The following is a 19,945-nucleotide window of genomic DNA, read 5'->3' as shown; positions in this document are numbered from 1 at the left end:
GCAATCTTTAATTAATTACGGTATATGTAGCTGATCTGCTAAGAAATGCTTGATCCTTGAAATCCCTACTTGGGTAGAATTATTGAAACCAACAGTTCTATTGTCTGAGCAAGGACTACTGGTTTAGGCATCCAAGCCCCTATTCTGCAAACAGCTAGCCCAAGCTGTTGGCTGTGTTACCCTGGCTACAATGCTATTTTTAGGCTGCTAGTTTGAGCAGAGCTAGCGTGGATACCTCCATGCAAGCTGGGAATCACAGCTCCCATCTCAAATGTAGACATACCTTACATGCACATGCTTAACTTCACTTACAAGAATAAAGTTAATCCCATGCATGTACACAGCATTTGTAACAGGAAGTTAATTGCCTTGGATCATATTCATCACTAGTGTAACTTTACTGAAGTCAAGGAGCTTAATTTGATCATTTACACCCAGATGAACCAGTTAAGTCAATGGAGTTGCAAAGTCAAACTGGCTGAAGTACTAAGAGAATCAAGTGTGTTGACTTCAGTGGAGTTACCCCACCAATGAATTTGGCCCTTTATTGTAGCATTCCTCCTTCCACCAATTCCAATAAGGAAGGTGACTACAAAGCCTTTTGTTTTCATTCTCTCTTGAATTGATCACCTGTTGTGGATTAGCACACTGCAAAGATTTCTGGTTAAGATCATAGTGATTGGTGATATTTCAGACAACTCTAGCACAGACAACTCTCCCTAAACCACGCTATTGAATTAGGGCCTCTTTCTCTCCTTTGGAGAGACAATGAATATGCCATCAGCCCATTTCCAGTCTTCTCCCACTGGAGGAAACATTCATTTTAGAGGTCAAGCCATTCACCAAAAGAAATACAGTAGAAAAGAAAATGTAAAAAAGAAAAAGACATTTATTGGTAAGAACAGGCAGTTGTTAAGTGCACCTTCAGGCCTACAAAGACATTTCAGCACATTTAGTGCAAAGGGGTGAGAGCTTTTTTTGTCATACTTGCCAAAAATGCATGCCTATGCTACATGAGGTTAATCCCTGTACTCCATACTTATTTAGTTCTTTTGTAATGAGCTATAAATGGGGAAGCAACATTCAGACTCCCCAAGCCACCCCAAACCCTAATGATTCACCCCACCCCCTGCTAATAAAAGACCCACTGCATGCAGCACTTTTCTCTTTACACCCGCAGGATAATCATCCGTCTGGTAGTTAAACGAAGGTGCGGCTACCCACCTACTGTAGAAACCATGTTGCTAACGTGAGGCCTCGTCTCTCAGGTGCTACTTTCTGATCATCAGTCCCACTGCACTGAACTGATTATTGCTGTTTTGAACTGAATGCAGCATGCAAGTCAGTCTAACCACGGGAAGTTGTATCCTCGACTACGGAAGATCGTGACCGCCAGATTTTAATTCTAGTGGGAAGGGTGTGTTGTGAGGCGGGGGTTGGGAAGGAAGCTTTACCTCATCTATCTGGAGAGTTTAATGCCCTGTTCTATCCGATGCTTTGCAGTTCTTTGAGATCCCTCTGTCCTTGATCGGAAAGTGATCATTAATATTAATAGAAGCCACACGGTGAGACGTCAAGTCTTTCTGTAAACCTGGCGTGTTAGACTTGTGCATAACTGCAGAGTTAATTTTTTTTTTTACATTATAAGTGCCTTGATATGTAGATGATGGGGGTGGGAGTAAGAGGGGGCCTGTACAATGGGAAATGGCTCAACAGCAGCTTGCCACATGCTAAGTGCAGAATGAAGATTCTCAACATTGTCCTTTAAAGAAAAAAAAAAAAGGATTAGTGCCTATGTTGGTTAAGATTGAAAGTTTGTCATCTTCCAAGGCCTACTGGTCAAGGCTTGCATACTGCAGAAGATTCCTTCTCCCAGCACTGCTACCGTCCATCAGGTCACAGTGGGGACGGATGGGAGATGCTGGAATGATCTGCAATAGGATTTAAAATCTGTGGGATTTCTGAGGGAGTTTAGTGAAAGAGGGAGGGAGACAGGGATGTGTGCTTGGCTGCGAAATGGGAAGCCTCTCTCACCTACCTCCTGGGGAATCCAAGGGGAAAGAAAGGTGCAGCCCTCCCATCTGGTTGCCTGCCTGTCGATGCTGCAGTAAGTGATGGTCCTTCGTTCCTCCTGTGTTCAGCTCTTCCAGGGCAGGTTGCCAAAGAGCCATCTCAGGGGAAGGAAAGGCAAAAACGATGAGGGCAGCGCTGTCTCTATAAACAATCTGGGAAAACTTTGAGTCTTGCATAAACATGATTGTGACTTATTTGGCAGAGGCAAATGCTGAGCCCCACAGCATCACATTGCCAGGGGAAGAAAGGTGTCCTAGGGTGCTGGTGGTCTTTGCTCTCCTCTTCTCTCTCTCTCTCTCTCTCTCTCTGTGTTGTCCCTGGAGATAGCACAGTACATTCCTGATTGTTTGTTGGTGACTTGCCCCTTCCTTCACTACTTATGATCAGCTCTATTCATGGAGGCACTTTCAGCGATTCAGTAGATAAAGGATAAAGGCACTAAGCAACTATCTAAATCAATCTGTTGAGTCTCTTCAGTGCGTTTTAGGGAGTACAAAAGTCTATAGACCTCAAATAATGACTGCAAAAGAAAACTGCTACTGTGATTTGGATGTATACAATAGATAAGTTTCATTTACATTCTGAGACTGCACCAAAAGGCATTTCACCTACAAAGGATACTAGTTCTTAGGTGTTGCTATACATAACTTGACTTCTTAATTTTCCATATAGTTTTCCCTTTAAGGGATGGGATATGTTCCTTTCCAACAGTGCCTGGACAGAAGCCAACACATTTCCCTGAGCAATGCAGGAAACTCATCAGGTCTCTCTATTCAGTTCTTTCTGGCCCTCAATCCAACAAGTGCTTTATTAATTATTAATTATTATTATTATTACTGAATTCATGCATTAATCAATTCAAGCTACACCTTAGTCATTTAGGCCATAATGCTGAATATTTGAACATGCTTAGATCTCCAAAAGTTATTGTTCCCGTTTGACTAACATACATACTTAAATACAGTACTTTAAATTACTAATCAAATATTTAATAAATTAAGGAGTGCACTTTTGGTGAATGCAAATCAAAAAGAAAAGAAAAAAGAAAAGATAAAGAACCTATTTTTAGAAGATTCATTTCAAACAAAAGCTTATCCCCTGTTGTCTGAGGTAACGTTTCAGGCATGCGATTATAAAGTAAATAGTATCAAATTCAGACATGCTTATATTAAACTCCATTGTGCTATCTTGCAACAAAGGGGCTAAAAGTTTTGCTTCCAGTCCTGGAGAGGGGGAAAAAGTGTGTTTAAACCATCTGCTCTTAAGAAAACTTAGCAGCATTGCAGATGTTTTGTCTTTTTTTTTTTCTTATACAATAGTTCTTCTATGTTAAGGGTGTATACAGCAACAAGACCAGGCTTACGTGTATTTTTAATAAGGTGCTGCATGAATCTGTAGATTGGAACTACATCATCTTTCACAAAAGAGGGGAAATTCACACTTCAGTTGATCAAAACAGCAGCAAATGCTTGCTGCATATATTTTGCTGAAGTTTTTTATCTGATGCACTTTCTTGGATGCATTGTGCAGTTCTGCAGAATATTGTACTGGAATCCATGCATATTTTTATATCTCTAAAATTGTCTGTTGTGTTTTGTTTAAAATTAAGTTAAACAAGCAACTAGGATGAAAAAAAGAAGTTTAGATTTAGAAGCATATGATTGTTATTTATCACTAGACTAGTTCAATAGTTATCATTTACCAGTTGGAAAATACCCTTTAAAAATAACCAAAAACGTTATCTTTCATGGATCCTGAAAACTTCTTGATCGCTGAGCAAAAATTCGCAATGCAACAATGCATTTACGATATAAATAAAGCATTCAAAGACTACTAGTAAAGCATCTACAAAGTGTGACCGAGTCACTTAAAGTCTTCAAGCTGAGAGTGTTTTTTGTTTTGTTTTTTTTACACATCAGTCAGCAGTTTGTTTTTATTAACACAGTTTTGATTGGCTATGGTGCAGTTGCCAGTTCTGAGATTAGCCTCTCTAAAATTGTCTATGCTATTATTCATATCCTCTTCGATTTCCATGTACTCAGATTTGCTGATTGTGGAGGAGCTACGGCGACTCAGATCGCTGTGAGATGCTAAATTGGGGGAGCTAACATGGAGTAACTGAGCCTGTTCTTCCCCTTCTGTTTCTCGGTGGTAGAAGTAGTTGAAGTTGGACACAATGACAGGTACAGGCAGGGCAATTGTCAGCACACCAGCGATGGCACACAAGGAGCCTACGATTTTGCCTCCAATTGTCACAGGGTACATGTCACCATATCCCACCGTGGTCATGCTTACCACAGCCCACCAGAAAGCATCAGGGATACTTGTGAAATGAGACTCAGGTTCTTCAGCTTCAGCAAAATACACCGCGCTGGAGAACAAGATCACCCCAATGAAGAGGAAGAAGATTAGTAAACCTAACTCTCTCATGCTTGCTTTGAGAGTTTGTCCCAAAATCTGGAGGCCCTTAGAATGTCTGGAGAGTTTGAAGATTCTAAAGACTCTTACCAGTCTGATGACTCTCAGGATAGCCAGAGAGGTGGCCTGCTCCCCCTTTTGGGTACCCTCCTGCTCAGCCATCTCAGTTCCTAGGGTGATGAAGTAGGGGATGATGGCCACTATGTCAATGAAGTTCATGATATTCTTGAAGAACTCGGGCTTGCTGGGACAGGCAAAGAAGCGCACCACCAGCTCAAAGGAGAACCAGATGATGCAAAGGGTCTCCACGATGAAGAAGGGGTCAGTGAAAATGTTGGACTTGTGGATCACAGTGGAATTGTCAATGTGGTGCAGAGTCCCTGTAAAGTCCTTGTCCTCCTTCAGATCCGGCAAAGTTTCTAGGCAGAAGATGACTATGGAGATGAGGATCACCATGACTGAGATTATTGCAATGACCCTGGCTGGCCCGGAGCTCTCTGGGTACTCAAACAGGAGCCAAACCTGGCGCTGGTACTCCTTCTCAGGCAAGGGCCTCTCCTCCTCCTTGATGTACCCTTCATCCTCCCGGAATTTCTCCATGGCCTCCTCACCTAGCTCATAGAACTTGATCTCCTCAGAGAACATGTCCAGAGGCACATTGACTGGCCTGCGGAGCCGGCCTCCAGACTGATAATAATAGAGGATGGCATCGAAGCTGGGCCGGTTCCGGTCAAAGAAGTACTCGTTGCGCAATGGATCAAAATACCGCATGCGCTTTTTGGGGTTGCCCAGCAGAGTGTTGGGGAACTGGGCTAGGGTCTTCAGCTGGGTCTCAAAGCGCAGCCCGGCGATGTTGATCACCACCCGCTCGCAGCACTCGTGGTCATCATGGGCATCTGGCTGGTAGCTATCCTGGGGGTGACCTGGCAGGACAGAGGTCTCATCCATGTTCTCTCCAGCCATCACGGTCATGGTGGCACAGGGGGGTGTGGAGTCTCAGGGATATAGACGGACACCTTGGGTGGGGGAGAGGGGTCTGAAATGGAGAGCACCAAGAGGGGAGAGCCTCAGAGGAGAAGGATGGCGGATCTGGGATGCAAAGCCTTAGAGGGGGTAAGGAGGGGTGGTGGATCCAGAATGGAGAGCTTTAGGTGGGGGGAAAGAGGATGAGGATCAGGGATGGAAAACCCCAGAAAGGTGAAGGAGAAACAGATGAGGGGAAAGGGGCCTGGGATGGAGAGAATCACGAAAGGGAGGGATAAGGGGTGGAGAACCTCAGAGGGGAAAGAGGAGAGCGGAGGGAGGCATGAGAGGTCCCCTGTGTATGTCCCAAGGAGGAAGGGTTTGTGGGGTGTCAATCACACACAAACCCCAGGCTGGGCTCCCCCTCCCAGCCAGTTCCTTTTGCCTTTAACAGGATCCTGCTGCTTTTCTCGCTGGCTCGACCATCACTGCTGCCGCTGCCACGGAGTTACCACCAAAATAAATAAATAAAAAGGGGGGCTGGGATGCGATTGCTTGCAATGCCAACACAGCAATTTCCACTGGCCTCCCGCCTCTTGGGTTGGGGGGGTAAAGCTGGCTTCGGGGCAGTCGCTGGAAGCTGCAAGGGGAGAGGGGGAAAGTAGATAGGTAAAAAAACCACAACACACTCAGCTGGGCTGGATGGGGGGAGACAGCAAGAAGCATCATGCTTTTCCCATAGTGTTAACACCCCCGTTCCCACACATTCATACATCGGACATCCTTCCGATGTAAGGACCTGGTCCAAAGCCCTCTGGAGGCAGGGGAAAGCCTCCCGGTAACTTCAGAGGGTTTGCAGCAGCCTGCCTGCACTTCCCGCGTCTCAACCCCCCTCTTGCAGAAACTTAGCCGCCTCCAGCCAACCCGGTTCCGGGGCTGCGGGGGGGATCGCAGCTGCAGCCCCCTTTCTGCAGCAGGGTGAAGCCACAAGAAAAAGGGGGCCGGGGGGGGGGGGGAGAGATCTGGGCTGGGAGGGGCGAGGCAGAAAAGCAGAGCGCGAGGTCTTCCTTCCTTACCTGCCCCCCGGGTCAGCTGGAGGGACGCGGAGCGGGAGACCCTGCCGGAATGCGTCAAGTCGCAGCCGCAGCGGCCGCATCCAGAAAGCGCCGCAGCCAACTCGCCCTCCGCCTCCTCCTCCGCCTGTGCCCCTGCCGAGATCGCTTCACAGGGCTGCCTGCGAGAGGCTGAAATAGTCATCGGCTAGCTTCGGCGGCGCTGGGGACCAGTCGGGTGGCGATGGGGCGGGGGGGGGGCAGGGACACCCACCCGAAAGGATCGCGTCCAACCAAGAGCCAGGACGCGGCGCGCGCCTCCCGCTCTCCCCTTCTGCCTGTGCCCTCAGCAGAGCCGGGCGGCGGCAGGGGATGGGCAGAGCCGCAGCCCTGCAGCTGCGTCCCCGGCTAGAGCAGCGGCGGCGGCGGCAGGAGGAGGAGGAAGGCGCGGGAGGCGCGCGGCAGAGGCGAGGCGGCTGCGGAATACGGGCAGCGCAAGGAGCAAACTCGAGCCATTCCTTGAGGCTGCAGGATCAGCAGAAACCTGAGAGCGGTGCGGTGCGGTGCGGTGCGGGGGGGGGGGGGGAGGAGGGGAAAGGGGCGATCGCACGTTTCTCCCCTCCCCCCCCCGGTGCCATTGGAGCAGCCCTCACCCCCCCACCCCGCCCCCAGCTCCCGGCGGGGTTTAAACCCACGCGCAGCAGCCGCCCCCCTGGGTCCGAGCGAGCGCTGCAAAGGGGCCAGGCGCGACGCAATGCGGGCGGCGGCGCGGGCCAGGCGAGCGGAGCCCCCCCCGGGGCGTGCGGCCCGCGCTCCGCAGCGGCTCCGGGGGCTCCCGGGCTCGCCGCGAGGTGCAGCGCCCCGCTCCGCTCCGGCCGCAGGAGCAGCGAGGGGCCGGGCCAGCCCCGGGCTAGCCGGTTCTTGCGGTGGGGGAGGGGGGTTGACACTAACCCGGAGCCTGGCTCTTGGGTTAATCTCTTTCTCGGGACCTTTCCCGCCTGGGACCTACGGCGCCCTTTGGGGAGCAGGTCCCCCCCCCCCTCCCCCGCCAGTCACATCTTTCAACCCAATCACTCCGCTCGGATCGGCTCCCATCAACTCCTCACCGCCCGGCCCGGGCTGGGACTGGCTCCCCGGCCGCGCCGCGCAGGCAGGCTGGTAGCGCAGCCGCTTACCCGGGCTCTGCCCCGGCTGCCCCCCGAGCTGGGCAGCAGGACACGCCCGGGGGTCGGGCTGCCCCCCGCCCCAGCTCCTCCCCCGCAGGCCTTCGCCCGGTGCGGGGCCGCCCGGCGCTTGGCCGGAGCAGTGGCTCGGGAGGCGATGCGCCTGCAGTCCGGGCGCCAGCAGCGGCTGCTGAGACAGCGCCCAGCCCGGGGCAGCTGCCAGCGCAGCCAGATCTGCGGCTGGCTCTTCCGCTGCATCGATTCCCGGCCCCTCCGGCACGCAGCCACGGCCTCCGGCCTTTGCAACGGGACCCCCTTTCCCCCGGCCACGTGCTCGCTAATGGACCGCGCTCCACTTTGCTGGCCCCAGGGGCCTCACCGTGGATCCAGTGCAGTGTGCATTTGATTGGGAGGGCAGCGGCAGCAGCATCTTACAGGGAAATTGCCCTTCATGCTGCTTATCCCGCTGAATTGATGAATCACATAACTCGGAGAAGACCTATTATGTCATCCGCTTTTTGCAGGATTGTTCCCTACAGTACGTTGTATGAAAGCCGGCTGCTCGCTTTATCAAACCAGGATAGGCGATCAAATACAGCCCAGGCTTGTTTTCTTCCATTCTTTGTTTTATTGCACAAATGAGTGTAATTTGAAGCACTTGGGGCATATCCACGTTTAAGAGGGCTGGCCTCATTAGTGTTTCACTGCATAAAACATTAAGTGCAATTAAGGTTGCACTTGGCAGCTTAAAAATGGCTAATCACATGACTCCGTGGACCTTTCCTTCCCCTCCCACTTCTGAGGTCCGCCTATTTATTTCTCCTGCTTTCTTTCAGAGAGGAAGGGTAGTTTTAAAATCTTCTAGCAATTTGTCCTACCTCTGCTGCCAATCAGAGCTTGGATGGAGCGATACTAATCAGCACTACTTGCGGCAGAAATGCATAGGAAGGGATTTGCCACAAGGCATCAGGTCATTGGGCAGAATAGTCCAGTATAGTGCCTTTTTCAGTGACCAAAACTGTGATGCTTTGAAGGTAGGGTGAAAAACTCCACAGTTCTCCTGGCCAAGAGCTATAACAAGGAAAATCCTTCTGCTACCCCAAGGCCAACCATTTACACCCTGAAAGAGGAGATCTGATTATCCTGTCTTTTCCTCCTTAATGATCAGTACTCTCTCATTTGCAGTTTAACTATTATTTATTTGCATTGCAGTATTGCCCAAGAGACCAGCTGTGGACCAGGACCCAGTTGTGCTAGGTACCAACACAGAATAAAAAGACAATCCCGGCTCCAAAGAGATCAGAAAGTTATTCACCCTTTTTTAAAAAATCAGCAACTGTATTTGACTCAACATCCTCTTACGGCAGTGAATTCCAGTGTCCGACTACATGCTACGCAGAGCTGGCTGCAAGATATTCTTAAAATGGTGTATTCAATACATTTGGCTATTTTTGCATAAATAAAACAATGAACATATTTGGAATATTCACCTTATTCTAATGTTTTATAAAGGTTACTATATTTTTTTTACAAGTTCAAAATGTAGTGGATAAGGATGATCTTGTGAATAAGGCACTAGGCTGAAAGTCAGGGTTCGGAATTCAAAACTCTGTTCTGCCACAGGCTGCTTGTGTTAGCTTGGCCAAGTCCCTCAATTTTCCTGCATCTCATCTGTGAAATGGGGATAATGGTGCTTTCTTTATCTCAACAGTTTAGATTATAAACTGTTAGGGGCAGAGACTGCCTTTTACTATTAGGGCTGGGTGGGAAAAGGTTTTCCTGTCCTGTGAGAATTTTTGAGATTTTTCCCATCCCAAATCACGCCAAAAAGTTCAAAATGTTTTGCAAACCTTCAGATCAATCAAAACATTTAGTTTCAATCATTTCAAAATGTTTTGGTTCAGTTTTGACCTTTTGAGTATAAATTAGGTTATATTTCAAAACAAAGTCATTGCAAATGAAACAGCCCATTTTGACAGTTTCTGAACATCCCCCCCCCCCCCCCCCCCCCGCAGTTTCAGTGATTGGTCAGTTTCAACAAATCAGCATTTTTCAGCAACGTTTTTTCTTTTCAGCAAAAAAAATGTTCTGTCGAAAAATTCCCAGCCAGCCCTCCTTATTAGGGCTTGTCCACACTTACAGCACTGGTGCAGCTGTGCCACTGGAGTGCTCAGTGAAGATGCTGCTTATGGCAATGGGAGAGCTGCTTCTGTCCATGTAGGTATTCCTCCTCCCCGGAAGGTGGTAGCTTTGGTGACAGGAAAAGCCCTACTGTTGACATAGCGATGTCTACATCCAGGGTTAGGTTGGTATGACTACATGGTTCAGGCGTGTAGATTTTCCACACCTCTGAGTGACGTAGTTATATCGATATAAGTTTGTAGTGTAGACCAGGACTAACCATGTGTTATTGCTTAGCATAAGAGTCCTAGTCTTGATTGTGACCTCTAGGTACTATTGCAACATAAACAATAACAGTACCCATTGAGTTGTCCTTATATTATGAGACAGTGTAAAAACAAAAGGAGACTGATCAATTTTCATAATACCCTTCCCTCATAATTTTGAATACCTTAATCATTGCTTCTTGCTGATAACTCAAATGCTTCCAGCATAGCTGATTCAACAACACATTAGAAAAAGTGCATTATCAGGAGTAGCGGGATGGGGCCACTGGCAGTCTTATTACGGAATATAAACTACCGTACAGTAGGATTGTGCCTTGGAAGACAAGGAGGTCCCATAACATGTTACCCAAGCTACTTATCACTGTAAATGATGAGACAGGATCTGGTGTTGCAGCAAAGTCAGGTTGCTAATATTAGACACTCCTTATGTTATAGAAAAGGCAGAGAAAATGACCAGACAAAATGACCTGTAACCTAAGGCAGCAAATTCAGAAATTTACCATTATCCCCCTACTCTTGCATCTCAGGAACAAGGAGAAAATTCTCTTTGTTGGGTCACAAGAAACAAAATCTGTCCTACAAGGGCATGAGGTTAGGGATTTGGGGACCTATTTTTAAGAGTACTGTACTGTATTTAGGTGCCCGAAGATCAGACAGGTGCCTAGTGTGATTTTTCAAAAGCACCTAGGCATTTTCAAAAATCCCACTAGACAACTATATGCATCTGTATGTACCTAAATATGTTTAAATATCTATCCCTTGGAACTTTCTGCACAATTTAAATGAAAAAGTTTGTCCATTGGAAGACTTTCTTGTTGAATAAGCTAGAGGTCGCCCTACTTTTCTCAGACACATGGAGGATCCGCCGTTGTAGTAAGGTTTTTTTTAAAAAAAAACAACAACAGTGTAGATGCTGACTAAGGACTTTTAGGGCACAGGGGGGTAAGAAAGATTGTATGGAGCAAATGTAATTCTGAAGTTGGATTAGAAAGGAACCGATGGACTTCTGCATTTCTGAGGCATGCATTACCTTCTAATGTGCAAACGTTGGGCAAGTAGCTGGCTACTGCTGACAATGAACAGAGCTGCAGCAGCGTTTTTCATGACAATACCATTCATTGTGGGTCATGACACTCTAAGTGTGTTAAAGAAACTGGACATAAAACAGTGATTCAGACATTTCAGAAATCATGGGGAAGTCTTCCAAGGCAACTGCTGTGGCATTTTAAAAGGTGGTCCTACCGGGGCCAGATTTCCAGTTAGGCATAGTAGGCATGTGCTTAGGGGGCGACAGCATTCTAGGGGCACCTTCCCTCTCTAAAACTGTGTGCAACAGGCAGGTCCGCTGTAGGCAGGGGGGCGCTGAAGATGCTGTCCCTAGGGGCACGTAAGGTGTAAATCCAACCCTGGGTCCTACTCTGAAAAAGTGTGCTGTAAAATAAGCATTCACCAGGGCTCTATATTTTTTCCATCTCTCATTTTTCACAGGTCACATTTTATCAATCTACAATTAAGTATACAACTTCCAGTCCTGCAATATCATTTTGCTATCTGGGAGTTAAGGCAAGTTCTATCTGGTTTGATATCATCATCCATAATAAACCATGGTGTACCTTTGCCAGGAAAGGAGTAACACAGACCCACTTAGTGCTGTGAGCCTCTTGTAATCAGGGCCTTTATCCTTGGAGTGCCCCCAGGCAGCTCAGAGCAACACTACCATTGCATCTCTGACTCAGTTTCCCCAAATGAGGGTTTTAATAAGTCCACTGAGGCTCATATATTGAACAGCACCCCTTCAGGGATCTAGTTTATTCAGTCCCAAAGGATGGAATAAGCTACATGACAAAGATAGGCCTCTCCCTCAGCATTTTTAGCCTCATTTCAAGGTCTTTTATCAGTGAGGCCTTCATAAGCTGGAATCCTTTTCTGCAGTCAATGGCCTCTTGTCACTAGCTGGGGAAGGCTCTTTCCTCTTGGGTTAAGGTCCGCATGGACTCAGAACTACAGCAACCCTTCTTCTGCACTGCACGTAATTCCTCTGATTTAGGGCTTCTGTTGTTGCCCACTGAAGACTTTCATGTGAGCCAGGTTTCTCTGAGATTAGTAGTATTCATAGCCCTTTCTTATCAGAAACTCTGCCACCCAGCAGCATTCGTCCTTGATTTTCTTTGCTGGTGAGCCCTGCCCACCAGCTTCCCCCTGAAAACCCTCCTCTGTAGGATTTTTTGCTTGCTGCACTCTGTTCCTCTCTCCCAAGGAGTCTCTTCTCTAGCCCAGCCTCACTGGACATAGCTTCCTCTTATTATGCCAGGTACTTCCCTGCCTATTAACTGCTTCCCAGTTTCTCATTGAATTCATTAGTCCCAGGCACTGTTCCCTCTAAGCTGTGCGCGTGTGCGCGCGCATGCAGATCCTCAACCCTGTGCACACGGTGAAACACCACGTGCACAAAAATTTGCACAGAAGCACAATTTGCACAGAAGAAATTTTTTGCACACAGGGCCCATCAAAAATTTGCACAGAAGAAATTATTTGCACACACGGCCTGTCAAAAATTAGAGGGAATATTGGTCCCAGGTGAACTTGCCTGGCATCATTCCCCCTGGTGGAGCCTGTCTCTCCTTCACCAATATGCCCAGCACCCATAAGGGTCTAAACACCCCCCCACACACACTTCCCAAACATCCCCTCCCTCCTTCCTGTCTGATGTTCATGCTGGATATTCACTTTTTATAGCATTCAATCATAGTTAGTAACACTTAACATAGCTGGAAGATCAAATCGGTTAGGGCAAGTTATTTTGCAATCCCAGATTTTGCTCATCACATGCAAAATCCCTCCAGAACTTGTTAAATGTGAGGCCTGGACTTTAATGACACTTTTCACATGATTAAAGTAAAGCACATGCTTAAGTGCTTTGCAAAAGCAGGACTAGAGTGATCAGTACCTTACATGATCATAGTGATAATGGGTATGTCTGGGTAGAATGGCTCTTCCTTGCAAAGTGACTTTGTGTAGAAGGTATCATGTTTCTCTGGTTTCTGCATCAACTTTGCTCAGTTTGAAAAACGAGGGGGGTTTTCCCCCTAGCTGCCAGTCCTACAAACTCACTCTGGTTTCTGATAGTCAGGATGTGTTCTCTCCATCCCATGGATCATCTATAACAGAGGTTCTGTAAGACAATTTAAGACCTCAGCTACAACTGAGAAACCTCATGTTAAGATTATACCCTGTGACAGTAACACTTGTGTAAGCCCATAAATGGGTTTGAGCAGGTAGAACTGAGGACATAATCCAAAAAACACTAGAGACATTGTATAATATGTATAATCTCAAGACATTGTACAAGAGAAGCTAAGGGACCAATTTGGCCTACAGAGCCTCTATCACTGTTGATGATCCGTGAGATGGAAAGAACCCAGTTTGACTGCCAGAGCCCAACTTAAGTTTGTGGTGCTGACAGAACACGCACACACACACACATATATAACTTGCAAAAACCCTTTAGAGGTTTTTTGCCCTCTTTAAACACTAATTTATGAGCCTTGTTACTATCTTCCAATAGTATTAGATATTTCTACTACAAGGATAATCAAATCTCATGCTTCAGAACACACCGATAGCCTGTGGGAGACAAAAATGATTTTTTCCCTCGTGTCGTATCATTGTGCATTTTTTTACTACCTTCCTGTGATGCATCAGGTATGGGCCTGTGTCAGAGATGTCAGCCAGGACAGCAATTCCTGTTATTACATGGGGCTCAAATGATAGCCTGGCTGCACAAACATTCAGGGGAACAAGAGTGTTTAAGGAACCCCCGTACTCCCCTGCATGGGCTACCCACATTGCTGGAGCCTGAATGGGGAGATGAATAGACACTACCAGGTTGGTACTCCCCATCCTGCATGGGTAGGTGAATTGTGGGTGTGCACAGGTGGGAAGCAGGTGGAGCAATGTGTTGGCTGATGAAACCTCTCTCATTCAGAGAGGGAAGTTTGATGTGTCGGGGAATGGCTCAATCTGCTTACTTCACCCGTAGACCAGCAGGGACCAAATTGTGGTTCTGAGAGATCTGGCTCTTGCTCTGCTCCTAGGGCAATGCAACTATGCACTGCTCCTGATCTGGGCTGGATTGTAAAGGTCTAATCCAGCCCACAGTGCCTGACCTAAGAGTACAATAAGAACAATAACATAAACCCATTCACAAGTATATTCCTAGATAATAAAACCCTTCTATTTCTTTTGGAGTATAAATAAATATACACTCATTTTTTTAAATAATAAAATTGTGTATATTAATACCTCCACCTCCTTCCACTTTCTCTGCTGTCTGGGGAGGTTCCTTCGCAGTAGCTTCATCTGTCTAATCTTTTATTAAGGGGAGTACCTGCCCACACAGGCTGATTGCTCCTATGAAATTTTCTGATGGCCATACATTGATTCGTTACGAACGGTTTCTACTTCCCAGGAGTTTGCACTCTGAAAGCAGTCTTTGTAGAGGGAGGCTCTGACTTTCAGTTTGCAACAACAGGTCCTTTCTGTGATTACACTGGCTGCCTTATGATCCTAAATACCATCGTGTATTCACTGCATAGAACTTCCTTCCTGATCCCTAGTTCAAATTTTTAACTGTCCATGCTCTTTACACTAACCATTATGGACTGACATACTTAAGACTGCAACTTGCATTCTGAGCACAATTTTAATCCTTTGTGATCCTTTGTGCTTGAAATGTTACAGAAATAGTCTTTGGCAAGAGGATAAATTGTATGGAAATTCGTAGGCAAATTAGATAAACCATTTCTGAGACAGAGGGCTCAACTAATATCACTTATAGTGGTGTAAATTCAGAACAGCTCTACTCAGTCAATAGAGTTATTCCAGATTTACACCACTGGATCTGAGCTCAGAATGTGGCCCATGGACCTAAAAAACGTGTTGTTTGAAAAATCTTCTAATGCCCTTTTGTCACATCATATCTCAAAAACAGCTTGGCGTGGAAGCTTCAAATCAATGAGATCTAATGCACAGGACTAGTTTGCAGTGAACAAAGGATCAGAACCTTTGCCAAAAGTCTGAAAGAGCTCTGAACATCCATTAATGGTGCAAAGGAGGCCCAAGGTTTGAAAAAGGTTTTGGGAAACAATTCTTCCCCATGCAAATCTAGACAAATGTACTAATTCCTGCTGATCTGCTAAGCCATTTAGGCTATGTCTACACTACAGTGTAAGCCCAGGGTTAGTAGAACTTGCGTTAGCAGACCCTGTGTTAACCTAGGGTGTGAGCATCTACACTACTTTGTAATCCCAGGTTAAGAATTGTTGAACCCTTGTTTCCAGCCTGGGGTTCCACCATCTACACTGCATTATACAGGCCCAAGGCCAATCACCCATGTCCCAAACTTGTTAGCACCCTCCCAAAGTGTGGTCACACTAGACTTTTGTTCATGGTGCAATATGGAAAAAACTGAGTGTCCATCAAACTCAACTGTCTAAAAAACAAAGAAAGTCAGCAGGATTGTAAAATACTTTTGGCAGACTCCCAGAGGACAAGTTCAGTGGGGCTGCATCTACACTGCAACACAGTAGGGCTTGAACCCTGGGTCCCAGCTTAACTCAGGCTCAGACCCTTAACCCCCCTGGGGTCCTCGACCCTGGTCCAAGCTCTGGGTTAGCATAATTCGTGTATGGATGGAAGGGGGGTTAGGCTGGAGCCTAAGTTCAAACTCTGGGTTTACAGTGCGGCGTAGACATATTCTGAGGCACTTTCTAATGTCCTTAGCAGAAGCCGCTGTATTAAAGGACGTTAAAGATGCACAGACTTGGCTCAATAGATTTCCTCAAGGATGCACATTTCTTAAAGTCGCCACGTGAACTGGCCAGGTTGAAAGAAATTAAGTGGTAGCATTGTCAGGGAGATAGAGTTGGAAACCACATTAGAAACATGGTCAATCTTTTGTAAAGTCTACAGGTATAGCTATGAAGAAATGAGGGTGCAATTCTACCAAGAAAGAGAGTAGGGATATGGTAGTTATTAGCTCATCTTCAATTTAAGATAAAATGTTGTTCACATACCTGGTAAAGAATATGTAATTCTCTATTGCAGGGGTACCAGTATTTTTCCTTACAACTTTATTTTAAAGATACTAAGTAAAATCCCTGACTAAAATCTTTAAGGTTGAGAATATATCAGAACCTTTTTTTTTTTTTTTTTTTAAAAGTGTAGTTTTAAACACACATATTAGGAAGCCAGAAATTTAAAGGGAAATTTAAACTTGAAATCTGGCATTTGAATTCTTTCGGCTCCCCTTTCTGTCCCCATCTAGCACCAGCCTCCTATGTTTCATCACATAGTCTTGCTACTTTTGTTGTGAGATCCTTCTCTGCAGTTCATGTCATCTGAATAGACTTCCTGTTTCCTTCTGGCTCAGTTTGACTTTCCATTTCATTTCATATCTCAGGTGAAAACATCTCATTCCTCTTTTCTATTACCCTTAATTTCACTCTCCTTCTTTTACGGTTTGATCCAAAGCCTATTGAAATCAATGGGAGTCTTTCCATTCACTTCAGCAGGCTTTTGATCAGGTCCTTATTAGCTTTATGAGTGTACACTTTATTCACTCTGCAATTGACTTTACATCTCTGCATTCCATTTTATCCTCTATAAGTTCTTATATTGCACTCCGCATCTCCAAATCTGATTCTAATGTATACCATAGCCTAACATGCAATATTTAATTGAGTAGAGCCCTTTGGGCTACAGTGCATAAGAAAGGGCATGTAGAAATCAAGGATCTGATCCTCCAAAGTACTTACTAACGTAAGTGTGGTGGCCTGCCTGGAACTTGAAGGGAGGAGCACAGGTTGCAGGAAGAAAGAGTTTAGAGGAAGCACCAGGGAGCCAGTCTGTGTGCAAGTGGCTGAAGATTAGCAGCAGTTGCAGAATCTCTAAATTGTTCTCCTAACAAAGATCCAGTTTAGTTTTAGAAACATGGAGTCCTTTCATGTTGTTACCCAGCACACGGGGCTTGAACACGTTGGCAGCACTCATCTAGTGAGACCAACAGCAAGGGGAGTGTGATTAACAGCACCCAGGAACAGAGCAAACACGCAGCCTGGAGGGACACAGACATTGGAAATGCTGGATTTCCAGACCAAAACAGTCTTGCACAGGCATGGAAGCAAAAATGGCGTCTGTGTACAGAGCTGACTTGGGGCATAAAAATGAGAAAATGAAAGTGAAACAGTTTTTTGCTATCTCACTGGGGAAAAGGATGAGAAGTCAGTGAGACACGGTTGCCAGGATTAATGCCCCAAAAACCTGGAACAGATGAAGAGGTGTTTGATGAGTGCTGTAACCCCAGACAGAATGAGATTGTCGAGAGAGACTCTTGTCTTTTGACTCAAAACCAAGATGCAGTAGAGGGCAGAGATTACAGAGCTGAGGACTCTGGCATCAACATGTAACTCTGGAGACATTAAAGACTCCCTAATTACGGAAGGGATAGTTTGTGAAGCACATGATAGCTTCTGGGAGAGATTGCTGAGAGAAACTGATCTAATTCCTCCAAAGAGCAAAGGCAACTCAACTGGCCAGGGAAAGGATCAAGATAATAACAGCCATGAGTGCAGAACAAGTACACAGGCTCCAGCGAGAGGAACCCAGGAAGCATAACAGAGACAGAGTGACCGAGAATGCAGGCATCTTGGTCTAGTGTATGAACTGTGGAAAGCAACACAAAAAGCTGAAGAAAAAAAATCCATCCTACAGGCAACAATGCAAGGGGTTTGGGAAAGAAAACCATTTTATGTACCAATGTTACAGCTCTCTTAGGAGGAAAAGAGCAGCAGTATGTGTAGGACATAGAGACGTCCAGTGGAGATAGGGTGACTACCCGTCCCTTATTTTAAGGTACTGTCCCTTATTGCATTAATTTGTCCCACAGGGGGACCACCTGTGCCTTATTTTAAGATGTATTGAAATGTATTAAAACTAGTAAGTACCATTTTAAACATTATATTGAAGCTTATGGTAATTGCATTGTATACTGCAGGGCAGTAGAAATGTACACTTGAGAGAAAAATACTTGATATGTTAAGGGAAATGGTGTTTCCCTAAAATGTCCTTAAAAATAAAGCGGTGACCCTTATTTTTCATATAGTTTTCCCTTATTTCCATCCAACAAAGGTGGTCACCCTAAGGAAAGGATATCTGCCGTGGGACTTTTGCAGATCCAAAGACTCTCAGTGTACGTACACACTGCACAAGAAGGCCGGCAGCCATTCTCCTGCCATATTTGCAGCGATCCTGTCAGATCAACGACCAGCTCAGTTCCAGCTGAACTGTGGAGTCAGTTGAAATGTAATCCTGGCAACAATATTACACTGGTAAAATGTGCCTAAGTGCTGGTGATGTACAATAAAACCATTCTGGGGCCAGTGGGAAACCACTGGATGTTGATAAGAAACACACAAAACAAGAGACATTCTTACTTGGGGTGTAGTATTTGGTTCAGTGGAGTACCAGCAGACAGCAGGGCAGTGCAACCCATGGATCTGATCACGGTACACCACCACCATACCCTCAGGGTCAGAGAGGAGGGAGAAGAGTCACTGTGTGCTCTGCCCAGCATTCTAACAGAATATAAGGACATATTTCAAGGAATATGGGCACTTAAAGGGCAAGCAGAAGTTAGAAATAATCCCACACATGCAGCCGGTGAGACTATTGAAACACAGAGTTCCACTCGCCCTGGTGGAGCCACTGAAGAAGGAACTGGCAAGTCTGCAAATAAGTGGAGTCGTTAGTAGCACAGAGTGGATCAGCAGCCCAGTAGCGATGAGAAAACTTTCTGGTAAACTAAGGATCTACACTGACCCCAAACCACTTGCCAGAACGTTGAAAAGAAGTCACTACCAGCAACTGACATACTACCCAATTTTTCCAGGGCAAAAGTGTGCATTGTTTGTGAGGTCAAGAATGAGCTCTTGGTGTATTGAACTAGCTGCGTCATCCAGACGACGTTTGCCGCACCTTTTGGCAGGAAGCACCGTGTACAAATGCCTATTGGCATCAGCCCATCCGCAGGGGAGTTCCAGAGTAAACTGAATCAAGCACAAGAGGGACTCCCTGGCAACAAGCTTGTAGCTGAGGCTATTATTATTGTAGGAGGAGGTGGCAAGGAAGAGGCCATGCAGGACCATGATACCAAATTGTGACAACTACTGAACAGGTACAGGGAGCAGAACAGTAGGCTGCATGCAGACAAAGTGAAGCTGCAGAGAACCAAGATACTCTACAATGGACATCTGTTGACCCTTGAAGGACACCAGCCAGACCCTGAGAAACTGAGAGCCATTAAGGAAATGCCCAGACCAAACGATATGAACAGGGTCCAGCAATTTATCGGGATACGCAGCTGTCATTCCACATTCTGCACAAACCTGTCTGATGCCTGTGAGCCCTGGAGACAGTTAATCCTTAATGATACTGTGTGGGAAGAGTCAGAGACCCAAGAACAGCCATTTGAAAGAGTAAAGAAAATCGTAAGTGGGGCACCAGTCCTGAAGTACTACACCCCTGCAGAATAGCAAGAGCTACAGTGCCCTGCCTCAGGAGGCGGCCTAGGAGCAACACTGATGCAAGGCCAGCAGCCATAGCATTTGCTAGTACAGCCCTGACAGGCACAGAAAGGGGATATGCTCTGATAGAAAAGGACCTTCTGGCTGTGATCTTTGGAATGGAATGATTCATTCAGTTTACCTTTGGACACAAGGTGGATGTGTAGTTTGGTCACTGGCCATTAGACAGCTTCATAAAGAAGACACTGCTCATAGACTCATAGTCTTAGACTTTAAGGCCAGATGGG

At 46.2% G+C, this 19,945-nt stretch overlaps 1 protein-coding gene and 1 long non-coding RNA gene across 2 annotated transcripts; one reads left to right on the top strand and one right to left on the bottom strand.

The window, feature by feature from the left end:
* Nucleotides 1–1,322: 1,322 nt before the first annotated feature.
* KCNA1 (potassium voltage-gated channel subfamily A member 1) lies at nt 1,323–6,923 on the bottom strand. The gene is made up of 2 exons (XM_037913571.2): nt 6,531–6,923; nt 1,323–6,094 (listed from the first exon to the last, which is right to left on the bottom strand). Exon 2 carries the CDS (start codon nt 5,461–5,463, stop codon nt 3,982–3,984), a length of 1,482 nt encoding a protein of 493 aa, XP_037769499.1. The 5' UTR covers nt 5,464–6,094; nt 6,531–6,923; the 3' UTR covers nt 1,323–3,981.
* On the top strand, nt 6,920–9,145 carry LOC119567494. The gene is made up of 2 exons (XR_005227529.2): nt 6,920–7,059; nt 8,882–9,145. It is a non-coding gene; the product is annotated as an uncharacterized LOC119567494 (long non-coding RNA).
* Nucleotides 9,146–19,945: the final 10,800 nt, after the last annotated feature.

The sequence above is a fragment of the Chelonia mydas genome, chromosome 1, assembly GCF_015237465.2.
Source record: "Chelonia mydas isolate rCheMyd1 chromosome 1, rCheMyd1.pri.v2, whole genome shotgun sequence".
Lineage (NCBI taxonomy): Eukaryota > Metazoa > Chordata > Testudines > Cheloniidae > Chelonia > Chelonia mydas.
Note: the sequence above shows the minus strand (reverse complement) of the source record. Positions and strands in the feature narration are given on the sequence as shown.

Excerpts from the sequence above, each read along its gene's own strand:
- KCNA1 (XM_037913571.2), bottom strand. The coding sequence starts at position 5,463 with ATGACCGTGATGGCTGGAGAGAACATGGATGAGACCTCTGTCCTGCCA.